Genomic DNA, 13,597 nt, shown 5'->3' on the forward strand with positions numbered 1-13,597 from the left:
GAATCAGAATCAGAGAATAATATTTTTTTATGGACTGTTATTTGGAATATCTTATATTGAAGGTATTGTTGTAGGGAAACGTATCTTCCGATAAAGGGACAGTACAGGAGTTATTTTCATTGCCATATCGTGCTCTGTGTATTCATCTTTTGTCACAAAATTCACAGTTCCTTAGATTTAAGAGGTTTGGAAACATTTTCTCGACATTCTGTCATTTGTAAAATTAATTCAGTACAGCGTTTATTCTATTGACTACTAGAAGTAACTCCTAAAAAGCCAATGTAAAATCGCACTGGCAATATTACCATGCTGTCGTGTGTTTGTGATCCGCATAGGGATGCTCTTGAAATTTATTGAACTAGGCGTCAGTGCTTTTGGTGTGATGTGTTGCAGCGATCGCGCGAAGAGAATATAATAGAGGGCAATATACAACATAGATGAAATGATATTCTATGACTTATATGGTTTCAATTTTCCCTAGATACCGAGGGTAGCGTTGCCTGTCATCACGTAGCTATTAATTTAAAAAAAATTAAAAATAGACCAAATTTGTTTTGAACATTGTGTTGATCCCAGCTGAGCCTTTTTCGTGTTGCCTAGTTTATCCCTTTGAGGCCAATACTCCGAGTAACCATAATAGAGAATTCCGAAAGACAGAGCACTGATTTAGGCCACAGCAAGTAAATTTTATGGATGACATCCGCGCGCATTAATTTTCGCCTGATTTCAGAAAAAAAAACAAGAATTTTTTTATTCTGCAGGAATCTTCAACATGATAATAAAGTACCAAAATGAGCAAATATATTGTACTTGTAGAAGTGACACTTGCGAGGTACCCAGGGCTGTAGTTGTAAAAATGAAACTTATTGGATAGTCGTAAAAGTGACACCAATATGGAAGCCATGAGTATGGTTACCAACTCTGATGGTGATGCCAGTCTACCACACTAGTGTCACTTTTACCACACCAGTACATGTCTTAAATACAGGAATGAATGCCGTGTTGGCTCTGATACCATGTTTTGTCCTTTTAATTATTTTTACAACAGTCATCACAACTTTATGTGCCTATCTTTTAAAATTTAGCCATCTTGTTTTTTTTACCCATCTTGTTTTTCTTTCGCCCTATCGCACTATTTTTGCAGTCTGCAGAGGATGTCATCCATAAAATTTACTTGCTGTGGCCTTAGTCATTCACCCTTCAAACATGGGCAGATACATGTAGCGCACCCTACCCAAACAATAGCGATATACGTCTTGAATGTGCTAATTACAAACAGAAGTGAATATAGACGACTACTTTTGTTTTCTTGGCGTTCTGAACTTCTTAAATAATGCCATAATCCCGCAACTGGACGTCTGCCTTCTGAATGGATTTAGTCACGATTACACTGCCTGACGATTACACGATTAAACAATCCATTGGACACAATCTGCGACACCAGAGTTAGTTGTATGTCGTCTTGATAAATCACGTGACCCTTTCTAGCTAAACCTGTCGGACCAGTGACCACGTAACTTCTTCTGAGGTGTAACGTTACATACCTTATCGGTTAGTCTCTAACACAACTATTACTTCCAGTCGCTGGAAAACGCCGGAGACGAGGAAAGGGTATAAGTAGCGAGATTAGACCTGCATTCGTCGTGGCTGTTCATGTTACCTCAGGCTCCCTGATGCAGTAAAGGCACTGGTACTCAGAGATTAAGGGCTGCGAGCATCAAAGAAGAGGAGAAACACGAAATTTTATCGGGAACAATTTTATTTTCGAACGCCCCAGGCAAACTATCAAAATGGTGACTGGAATTTGCAATGCTGCCTCTCTACTAGTTGCTGCAGCATCGTTGGCAACGGCGAGTACTACCGTACGGTTTGGTGAGTTTTCTTGTGTTCTTTTTCAGGGTATTGGGGATGGGGTTTTTTTGTGTTCCATGAATATGGAAGTACTGTTTTTGGTATACTTCTTTTTACAGCAAATGACGTGTGGGGGCTTACTAGTATCTCAAGAGCTGCTGGACGCCTTGCAATAGTCTTTGGTTAGTGGGTAGGACGGAGTTATGTCGCTATATACAAAAAATAGGACGATTTGGGGTCCCAGTGTGTTGAACTTGGTACTACAACAGAATGTTTTTTTTTAATTAGATTTGGTTCTGGACATGCTATGGTGTTGATATTTACTTTGTAGACTAGTGTTAAATTGAGGCTTATGCATTGTAAATTTGGGGCTCCTAGCTGACTGATGTGCATCACGAACTAACGCACACCAAATGTGTCCCTTTACCTGTTTTGTGGTCAGACATTAGCAACCACAAAAAGCCACCCATACCTGGGTGTTACGTTAACAACTGGGCTGAAGTGGGGTGTCCATGATAACAAAATAACAACCAAGGCTAAACAGACATACACTTGCATACACGTCACTTGTAAGACCTAACCTTGAATATGCTGCAACAGTATGGGATCCGTATACAAAGAAAGACAAGGATAAACTTGAAAGGGTACAGAACCAAGCTGCACGGCGGTCGGTTTGATAGGTTATTCTTTCCCGTTGCTATGCGCGTTCAACAGAGTATCGGGTTACAGGAGGCCTACTTTTGGCGACCCGTAAAATATTTGAAAATAAAAAAAAATGTTTTGACAAGGAATTGTTTTCAAAATAAGATTAGATTTAGCAATTTTAGATAATTTTAATCTTGCCGTTTGAATTTGAATAACTGTTTTGTTTCGATAATGCTTAAAAAGACGATCATTTTCTGACAGGAATGCCTTTAATTTGACCAAGCTCTTGATAAGATTGGCCGCATGTGTCATCGAAAATTCTCGATTCTTATATTTTTCGTCACCTATGACGAAAATAGACTTTCTGGGAATTTTTTTTCATTTTTGATTTCAAGCAAAGTTACAGTCGAAAATATATATGAAATGGCACTTTTTACACTTAATTACCAATAATTCAAAACCGAAGGCATTTTCTAAAAAAATCCCTAAACAGAAATCTCGGAAAAAACATTGCGGTCATTTTGAGTCGTCAATAAGTTAATTTGGACTCTTCTAGGTCCCGATTTAAAACGATCTTTGCACGCATGTCATACCGCACGAATAGCGGGAGGGTGTAATTGATACCGGTTTTAACAATATTCAAGATCACCAACACAAATGCCAGTGGCTTCGTTAGATATTATAGGTCCCAACAAAGTCATGCCATAGATGTACTGTCCAGAAAATGCTTTATATTGACACACCAGTTTACCTGACAATATTCTACTAACAATACTATGTAATTCCCACAGGCGCGTTATCTGATTCAGCCTTTCCTGCCGCTTCGTCTGCCCTGAAGATTGCTGTGGAGCATGTGAACGAGAATAACCTCATTCCCGGAGTCGTTCTTGAGTACATCGAGAACACGACAACATCCCTCGCTTTCTTGGACATGATCCAACATGGTAAGTAAAATCTTGCTACCATCAATCCTAGTTTTAACCATGCTTGCAGTGTTTAATATGAGCTTTTTGCTTAGGGACAGACAACTAATCTATGCTTTATTAATAACAAGCATTAGAGGATTATCTAGGATAAATTATGATATATAGATGCCGTATCAATACATTCTACATGCATATTTCAATTAGAAAAATTAAAAGTCTTGACGTTTGCCATTGCACCCCAAAACTTACAACATGTACATGTCCTTTGTAGAATGCTTCCAGGCATCACAAGGCGTTGTGGCTGTTATTGGACCGACCCTGTCGTCACAGGTGAGACGTCATACTTTCCTCAGTATCGAAAATTTAATTATTGTGATCATGTTCAAAACAGTAATTTGTTATTGATTTACTCGTTGGTAGAATATGTTTTTCATGCTTCGGAAAATTAAGCATATTTTCATTGCAAAAGCATGTCCGACCACAGCCAAATCATTTGTCAACCTGTGTTGCACATCGAAGTGTGATTGACGTTCACGAAAGTGTTTGATTAATAAGGACCGTCCTGAACGCCTACGTACTTACCTGCTGACCGGTCGACGGTCCTTAAAAACTTATGAAGAATAATCATAAAACGTCGATGAAGGTTAGACTGCAGTGCAGTGTCACTGACGAAAGATACCGGATGGTATCGGAAAGGTGTGAACATTTCCAAAATCATTTCCAGTTTCTTGAGTAATTTGGCGAATAATTGTAAAATTTATATCGCATCACTATCAAGTACTACTTATCCATCAAGTTTATTTGGATTAAGTACTGTGATATAATCTCATTGTTTAACCTCTCACAGGTTAAGGCCACCAGCCCCGTGAGTACCGGGATATCCCTGCCCCAGATCGCTCCTGAGGCGACAGACCCCACCCTAGGGAACGCCCAGCATTACCCCCAGCTGGTCCGCATCTCCTGGCCAGACAGCGTGCTCAGCAGGGCTCTCATAGACCTGTTGGAGCATTTCAGTTGGGACCAGATGAGCATCTTTGTCTCTAACGATGACTACGGTATGATATTCACTGAACAGCTATTTTTGGGCGATTAACATACATTTCAACCTTCCACTCTCAAATATGTGCAATCTGACTGTTTCTTCATCTGTAAAGCAAGTATAACAGCCCTTTGGTGTTACACGCCGACTTTGCTAGGTACGTCGTGCGGCAGTAGTTTGTCTTGATACATTGAACGATCTGTCACACCGGACCTTTGCACACCTAGATAGCTGTTAGTGTTGTGAATACAATGCTAAATATCCTATAAGAACAACGCGCACTTAAGTACCATGGTGTTTAGAAACATCTACCTTTGCGCATATTCTATAATACTTACCATATCAATATATACGATGTTGTCCTAGGGCTACATGGCCTAGTGGATTTTCAACTCATCGCAGGCCAGAACAGATGGCGGATCCACACCATACAGTCGTTCGACCCGACAGAGAATGCTGCAGACATTGAGGTGCAGTCACAGCTGAGAGTCATCAAAGACACAGGTGCATATTGAATACTCTTTTCTAAGTTTTATAAAGGAAAGTATTCGCATTAATAATTTTATCTTAATTTCACAAAAAAACATCTTTATATGTATCTACATATCCGGTATCATTGCCCTTCTGCGTAACACACCAGCTTTGCAGGCACACAGCAAAGCAGCAAACATCTTGAAGGTCTCAAATAAGAGCATCGCGATTCGGAGTTCAAGAGCTAAGAGCATATCAACCAATAAAACAACCCCTACAGCATTACCCCAGTTTCCAGTCCAAGGCAAACCGTTGATAATGAACAATGTATCTACTTACCGCTGCGTAGGAGCCCGCATCATTGTCCTCCACTGCCTGGCATCATACGCAGCTGAGATCGTACGAGAAGCCAGCAACATGGACATGACCGGAGCAGGCTGGGCCTGGGTGGTCAGCGATGGGATAACCAGCTATGCAAGTGTGAGTTTTACTTTATCTTTCTTTGATTTCAAGGTTGTTTATTATCACTCAACATCGTTGACACAAACCGTGCCACTATGTGGTCAAAGTGTTGGGACTATTTTACAATGTATATCCCAGGATCTTTTTGATACGAGCAATGGGACAGTCACCGTGCCGGACTACCTCCAAGGTCTACTGGGGCCAAAACCTCTGTCTACAAATGGAGCCCTCAGTGAGGACTTCATGGCAAAGTGGAGCGCGGCCGATCTAGCGGTGTACCCGGGCGCAGGAGTTGCGGAAATAGGGGTAAGTGAAGTGTTTATGTCCTGCTGAGCCCGTGTGTATTCGGATGCACATGTGATGCCGGTATGTGGTTCAGTATCAGATACAGGGTTGGGGGCATTTCTCACTTAAAAGCGGCATACCGCATTGCGCGCAGCAAACAACATCAATTGAGGAAGTAAATCTGTAGCAGCATCACAGAATAATTAAAGTTTTGCCAGTATGTTACCAGTATAATTAATCAACCAGCTTATATTTCGGGAGTTAACTTGGCAAAAACATTCTCAGTAGGACAAGGGTTAAAAATAATATTTCGTCGACAGGAATTCAAATATGAAAGCTGTGAAACCTTTAAGTCCTTAGTTTTATATTACCGCAGCCTTATACAGCCAGATGGGCGGATGCGGTCCTGGCTCTCGCCAAAGCGTTGAGGAACCTTCAGGAAGACGGCATCACGGTGACACCCCAGCCTCTGGACTGTGGCTGCGATGGAAGTGAATCACAGCCTTGGGCAGACGGGGAGACAATGCTGCAGTATCTGAAACAGGTATAAAAATATATATTTCTTCACGAGTGACAGATTATTGTCGTGAATTTCTGGCAGAAATACAATCATTGATGATTCAGTACCATGCCCCTCTTCATTTTCATTAATTAAAGACTAAATATATTTGCAGATCATTCGGGATTAGCGTTCTGCATTAAACAGCTACAGCAAGTTACCGTCAAAAGTAATAAAAAGAATAATTTCTGAAAAGGTGTTATGGTGTAATTTTGCAGGTGAACACAGATGGGGTGACCGGTAATATCCGCTTCGACTCGGCGGCAGCCCGCTTGGATGCAGAGTACAACATCGTTAGTTTGAAAAGCGACGGATGGCAAAACGTGAGAATCTACTTACTTATCTATTACGATTTCCATGTACAAAGTTTTCAATGTTCAGTACAACTTCGATACGTCAGTGGGTTACCTTTGAGATATTTTTTGTCGGATGCTTGTTCCTTCTAGTAAATGAGTGCATTATCCCAGGTCGGTACGTGGAACCTCTCGGCTGGGCTAAACATTCACTCTGACGCAGATATAAGATTCGCGGGTGGGGCAACTACAGTCGTTCCGTACATCTCCGACCTGACCAACAAAACCCTGCGGGTTGTCACCATCGCTGCGGACGGCTTCGTGGAAATATCAGACGTCGATAGAGACGGGAACAACGTGACGGGGAACGACAGATTCCAGGGTCAGTCCGTCTAGTTTTTGTGCTCATCTTCTGATGCAATAAGATAGAACCTCATGGGTTATTCTACTCCCATTTAACCATGAAACATTTAACCATGTAATTAGTCATTGCTAGTTTTGATATTCCTAATGTTTACAAATACATGTAGAATTGTCATGTTTTCTGTAGGGTTTTGTATGGAGCTGTTCTCTTGGCTATCCAGTGAACTTGGCTTCGAGTACGAGTACTACGTAGTCGAGGATGGACAGTACGGCATCTACAACTCGAAAACAGGAAAATGGAGCGGACTGGTCGGCGATGTAGTGGATGGGGTGAGGCATCCGACTGTAAATAGAAATTACTAACATTTGTGTCTACGGCATATACATCCACTGCACTTTCTACCTCTGAGTTATGACATAAGCTTCTAATTCTAAAACTGTACATATTTCACAGAAAGCCGACATGGCCGTGGCCATTATGTCTATTACGTCAGAAAGACAAGCGGTTGCTGACTTCACACTTCCGTATTATGACAACGGAATTACCCTCGCCATGCAGAAAGCAAGTTCAAGGTACATGGAGTTCTCTGTACCATTTGTACTTATAATATCAAAGATAGTCAAGATGGAAATACGATAACTCTAATATGTCAACAGAACATAAATGTTCCCTTCTCATACTAGAAAGAAAGTGAACTAGCACCGCATTTTCTATTTTGCTATACCTATCTACATTTTAATCATGATAATTTCCAGGACTTCAAATACATGGGGCTTTATCAGCCCATTCGAGGGAGAACTGTGGGCCACCATCTTGTTGACAGCCTTGGCGGTGGGACTCTTTCAAGGGCTTGCCAATTTAGTAACAAAGAACATGTAAGTTTTATCCTCATTTAATCAATAGCCACGAAAAATATGAGTGTAGAGAGTTTATCTTGATTGTGACAGTTGATGTGGTTATGAATAGGTATATATGTCTCATAAGGAAAAGAAGTGCGTGTCACGTGTAAGACGGCCCCAGCAGATGCAGGTTTGTTATTTTGAGTTTCCGTCTCTTAGGAGGATTTCCGACCAAGGATGCAAGGGGTTCCTCCTACCCCTGACTCGTGTAAGAGGGTTCGTCATGTCCGAACATGCCCCTAAGGGCTTCCACTGCCACTAGGGCCTACCACTGCCATAAGCCATTGCGAGGTACTCATTTTCACCCGAGTCAGGTGAGGAAAGTCGTGTAAAATGCCTTGCCCAAGGACACAAGATGAGTGGCACAGCAGGATTCGAACTAAAGGACCTCTTGGGCCATATTGCTAATACATGCATGTAGTTTTTGGTGGTAGTGCTAATTGACACATCAGCCATAATCATCGCTCGGATAACAGCGTTTGCATTTTAATTGGTTCGGCACTGATTTATAAGCCTGGCTAACATCTTATATAGTTAGTTAGTTTACCTGGGCTCCCATACTCTCCCTTAACCACAGAATATTGATTAAAAGGGTATGTAGATCACTGTTTTATCACTCCGCAGAGCTTTGACCTAGCTGATTGTTTATCTTACACATAACAGGGACGAGGAAAGTGAGGAACCTGCAGAAGAAGATGACGACAAGGAGACAGGTTTCTGGGAGGCTGTGTGGCAGTCATTCGTGGCTCTGGTTCAGCTGGGTCCGGAGTTCCTGCCGAGGTCATTATCAGGTATGACGTTCGTTGCCAATAGAGGATTTAATCTCGTTTGCTGTATTTGTAAGGCATCTTTTCTTTCAATCATCCTTTTGCGTAAATCATTTTCTTTCTCTTTTCTCGTAATTTTTTTTGCCAAAGAAGTCAATGATAAGTGCTTAGTGAAATATCTCATACTTTGTATGACGTAGACGTAATTCTAATACTGTAGTAAGAGACGTAGTATGACGTGGACGTAATTCTTTTTCCTGAAAATTTGTTTTCCTGGCAGGTCGAGTTTCTGCCTTCTTCTGGGGAATCGGCATCCTTGTGGCCATCTCTACTTACACCGCCAACCTGGCTGCTTTCCTGACCGTCAGGAACGTGGATAACTCCATCAGTTCTCCAGAGGACCTTCTTGCACAGGTATGCCCAAACAATGAGCACTACCTACTAGTAGGAAGGGTACCTAGCTATAGCTGAAGCTACACTGCTGTTTTTGATCATAAATACATGTAAGTGCTACCATTCTATTTGCATATCCTATATGATATGGCAACTGAATGTACATGCTTATAGTATTGATCACAAGATCTGTCCTTATTAGCCGTTGAACAATGCAAATACACTCAGCACAAAAAGTTTGGAATATCAACTTCGGTTGATCATATTTTTGCTGTTTCTGCATCAATTTCAATATATTATATATCAATAGAAAGCTTGTATGATTTTCTTTCCAATGGTATGAAACTCATTATGATTGTTAACTCACGGAACATACACTAGGCCTGCTAACGTGAGTGGGTCACGAAAAAAAAGTGCCCAAATCCCCCCGTTTTTGTTCAAAACTGTATCGTCCGGTTGTTATGGCCGCGGGTGACAATGATTCAATCAATCCCTTTTTCACCTAACGTTTGGTATACAGAACATCCAAGTTTCTTTTTAGCATATCTGAAGAGAGTATCTTATGAGTGTAAATTCATGGAACGAGCACCAGACCTGCTTACGTACAGGGGGTCCTAAAGATAAAGTGCCGAAATTACCCTACTAAAGTCAATCACTCCATGCTGCTCATTTTCTTCCGTCGGTATTGACTTGTGAATGAAGGCAAGTTGAATAAACAGGACATGTCAATCAAAGCTACTGCTACTCTTTATTCAAGCAAAAAATCTGAACCATGGCAAAAGGTGATCAATCGAGTGCTAGCATAGCCATAAGCCATAGGAAGGCTATTCCCTAAGACTGTACTCCAGCATCCAATGGTCCTTTCTCTGTGTGGACTGGTGTTGTAATCTTGCAGAATGGCATTTGGTCCAATATTGAAGAGGTAGGATATTGTTATTGGATGGAGGATGGTGTCCCTATATCTCACCACATTGAAGGTGCCTGGAATGATGACGAGTCTTGTTTTTCCTATGGCGGTTATACCGCCCCACACCATGACGCTGCCTCCACCACCAAATGCCGAAAGTTACTCTTGTCGTGTCAGCGTGCGGTTCTCCTTGCTGCATCTGCGCTTTGATGTCCATCCGACTATCGAAAGGGATATACTCTACTCTAAGTGTGCTAAAACCTTGTATGTTCCGTATAACAAATGTGAGGTGAAAAAAGGATTGATTGAACCAGTGACACACGGGCCAATATCAACAGGGCGATACAGTGTTGAACAGAAGCAGGGGAATTTGGGCACTTTTTTTTCGTGACCCACTCATGTAAGCAGGTCTTGTACTCGTTTCATGTGTTTACAATCAAGATAAGTTTGATACCATTGGAAAGAAAATCACACAAGCTTTCTATTGATATATAATACATTGAAATTGATGCATAAATAACGGAAATATGACATACCAAAGTTGATATTCCAAACTTTTTGTGCCGAGTGTAGAATGAAAACTTAGAGAACAGCTTCCTAATCTAGCCTATATAGACGCCAAAAAGCCGTTACTTAAGCAACTGGATATGACTTTGAATGAGTATCTTTTTACCTGGATGTCTAACCTTGACGTATTTCTATATTTGGATGTCTAACCTTCATCTACGTCCTTTATATTCCTTTCCCGGCATATGAACCGTCCCCGTCACAACCCTACCCCAATAGCTAATACTCTAATGCCCACAGAGAGGCCAGTGGAGGAGGTTAATATTAATCGCACATGGTATAACCTTGGAATAATTGCCATTTTGATTAATGTTTCATTTCAATGCATCTTTAGACGGAAATCAAATACGGTACAATAAGAACCTACGCGACGTGGGTGTCCTTCAAGACCACTACAACCGAACCGTACCAGTCATTGGGAGTCGTCATGCAGGCCAATGAAGAGTCAGTCCTTGTGGATAACCTACAGGAGGGTCTGGACAAGATGCGTCAGGAGAGATATGCGCTGTTCGCTGACAGTGCTGAACTGGATTATGTGGTAAGTTATGTTGTGTTGGAAATATTGTGGCGTCTTGTGTAGCGTCGTGTGTGATGGGTGTTGGGCGCGGAGCCTAGAGGTGCCGGCCTCGATACTCACTGTACCCCGAACGTTATGCCCTAGGGGAAAGGCACTTAACACGACTTTCCTAACTCCGCCTACATGTAAAAATGGGTACCTGACTTCGGTTGGGGAGGTAAATGAATATCATTTGCCTTCTGTCTGTACACTGTTGTGGCACTGTCAAAATACGTTACAAACTTGAGTGCAGTGCCACATTTTCTCGTCTGCCCCAACACAAATTCAAAGAATATTCCATCCGACTTTTGTCAAGTTGTTTCATGTTCATGTTAAAAATTACATTATCTTAAAGAAAAGCTGATGATTACGAGTTTGTTTTCGTTTCTTGGAATCTGCAGGCTAGTCGTCAGCCCTGTGACCTGGAGACCATTGGACGGCTGTTCTGGCAAACTGGATACGGGATGCTTCTCCCTAAAAACTCCAAGTACACCGTGGAGTTCAACCAAGCTATTGTCAGTGCAGAAGAACGCGGAGTTGTAGACGAATTGGACGTTAAATGGTAGGAATTATTTTCTTCTTCAGAGTAACACTGAAACCGAATTAGCAGGAATCAAGCAGAACCAGCCGGAATGAAGTATTTGCATAATTTGTGCCACATTCGGGGCCATTCGGGTGGGAATTCCAAATAGACCTTAACTCCTCTTCACACGAGAAGGAATGAGCCAAAATGCAGTCAGAATGAAAATTCTTTTCTATTCCAGGGAATTCGTATTGTATTCTAGAATGTCTCACTGCATTCCAGATATTCCTTTGGCCAAATTCGGGCAGCATTCGAAGTGGCTTGCCGTTTCGGTTGTCCATCGAATGAGCTAAGAATGTTTTGAGTAATTTTGGAATGCCGTAGAATGCGGTCATACTGCTGTTATAATAGTTGAAATACCCTTAGAATACTTGTTAGAATACACTTTGAATGCCGTTCGATATTTCTCCACTTCAAATGCAATTCGAAAATTTTTAGCATGTCAAAAACTTTCGAAAGTTTTTAGCATGTCAAAAACTTTCGAAAGTTTTTAGCATGTCAAAAACTTTCGAAAGTTTTTAGCATGTCAAAAACTTTCGAAAGTTTTTAGCATGTCAAAAACTTTCGAGGCGGCCAAAAGAACGGGCACAAATATTTCGAATGCAGTGTGAATTTCTAGAAAACACTACGAATTCCCAGAAAAAGAAAAGAATTTTCATTCTGGCGGCATTTTGGCTCGTTCTTGCTCTAGTGTGAAGGGGCCTTAAATGTAAAAAGACACAATCACATTTTATAGTTTGTTGCGTTCACGTTAGATTCTTTGTGCACCCATTTATGATGAGAATATTCAAGTATTAGGAATGTCTGGGTCACTAACATTACAGTTACTACTTTCTCGTTCAGGATCAAAAGCCAGGAGTGTTCGGGAACAGACCAGACTGTGTTGGAATCCTCTGTGATCGGACTACAGGACATGTTGGGTGTGTTCGTGCTGGTGTATGGGGGCATGGCGTTGGCTCTCGTCGTGCTGATTGGTGAATTCATCTACGCATGCGCCCAAGATGTGAAAAAGTCGGATCCCCATGTAGGGAGATATCATTCTATATGCACGTTTTCTGACTTGTTCCTTTACAAGTCATATTGCTGTTAGCTAAAATTACCAAAAGCTTTGTCGTAGGACAAGTGAACTTTTAAAACACGTCTCAAAAATTCAATGCCTATCTCAGGTGTTTGTTTTAAATCTTATATCTGCCGTGACTGTCCTTACAAATTTCATATGATTATTCTGCTGATGATGCTGATAGTGAAATACCTCATAATTTATTTTTCAGAAGCCCATGACAGTCAAGGAGGCGGTGAAGACACGTTTAAGAAGAATATTCTCTCGCCGGACGAAAAGCAGTGCCAAAGAGAAAGTCCATCCTTCAAACATCCAAACGAACCGGGTCTTTATCGTTGACCTTGAGTAGATTCCAGATTGACCTTGCAGAAGAAGTGTATTTTGAGAATCAGAGATTATACTAATTCTTTATGGACTGTTTATTTGGAATATCTTATATGGAAGATTGTAGGGCAACGTATCTTCCAAGGAAGGGGCAGTAAAGAGATCGCTCCTAAATAGTCAATGTAAAATCGTAATGGCAATATTGCCATGCTGTCATGTGTTTTTATTCCGCATAACGGCGCTCTTGACACGTGTCAAACTCAGCATCAATGTGTTTGGTGTGATGTATTGCAGCAAAGCGGAGATGGGTAATATACAAGACAGGAAACACATTTAGGAAATAATACTCTATGACTTTCATGATGATGATACATGGTTTCTTATATCCCTAGATACCCAGCGCAGCGTTATCTTGCGTCATGTAGCTACTGAAATTGACCTGATTTGTTTTGAACATCGTGTTGATCCTAGTTGAGCCTTCTTCATGTTGCCTAGTTTATCTCTTTCGAGACCAATACTCCGTGTGACCATAACAGAGAATACCAAAAGACAAAGTACTGATTTAGTCATCCACCTTTCAAACATTCACGGGTCTTGGGTAGATGCATGTAGCACCTCCTGTTCATACAATAGCGATATACTTCTT

At 41.3% G+C, this 13,597-nt stretch overlaps 1 protein-coding gene across 1 annotated transcript; it reads left to right on the top strand.

The window, feature by feature from the left end:
* The first annotated feature begins 1,199 nt into the window (after window positions 1-1,199).
* Window positions 1,200-12,976, top strand: LOC118422148 (glutamate receptor 2-like). Its single transcript, XM_035829665.1, has 19 exons — window positions 1,200-1,872; window positions 3,288-3,440; window positions 3,694-3,752; window positions 4,270-4,477; window positions 4,828-4,965; window positions 5,282-5,412; window positions 5,533-5,700; window positions 6,056-6,223; window positions 6,457-6,561; window positions 6,706-6,913; window positions 7,082-7,224; window positions 7,349-7,467; window positions 7,651-7,770; window positions 8,458-8,585; window positions 8,842-8,975; window positions 10,763-10,966; window positions 11,386-11,546; window positions 12,411-12,591; window positions 12,839-12,976. Exons 1-19 carry the CDS (start codon window positions 1,791-1,793, stop codon window positions 12,974-12,976), a joined length of 2,748 nt encoding a protein of 915 aa, XP_035685558.1. The 5' UTR covers window positions 1,200-1,790.
* Window positions 12,977-13,597: the final 621 nt, after the last annotated feature.

Source organism: Branchiostoma floridae, chromosome 9, assembly GCF_000003815.2.
Source record: "Branchiostoma floridae strain S238N-H82 chromosome 9, Bfl_VNyyK, whole genome shotgun sequence".
Taxonomy (NCBI): Eukaryota; Metazoa; Chordata; class Leptocardii; order Amphioxiformes; family Branchiostomatidae; genus Branchiostoma; species Branchiostoma floridae.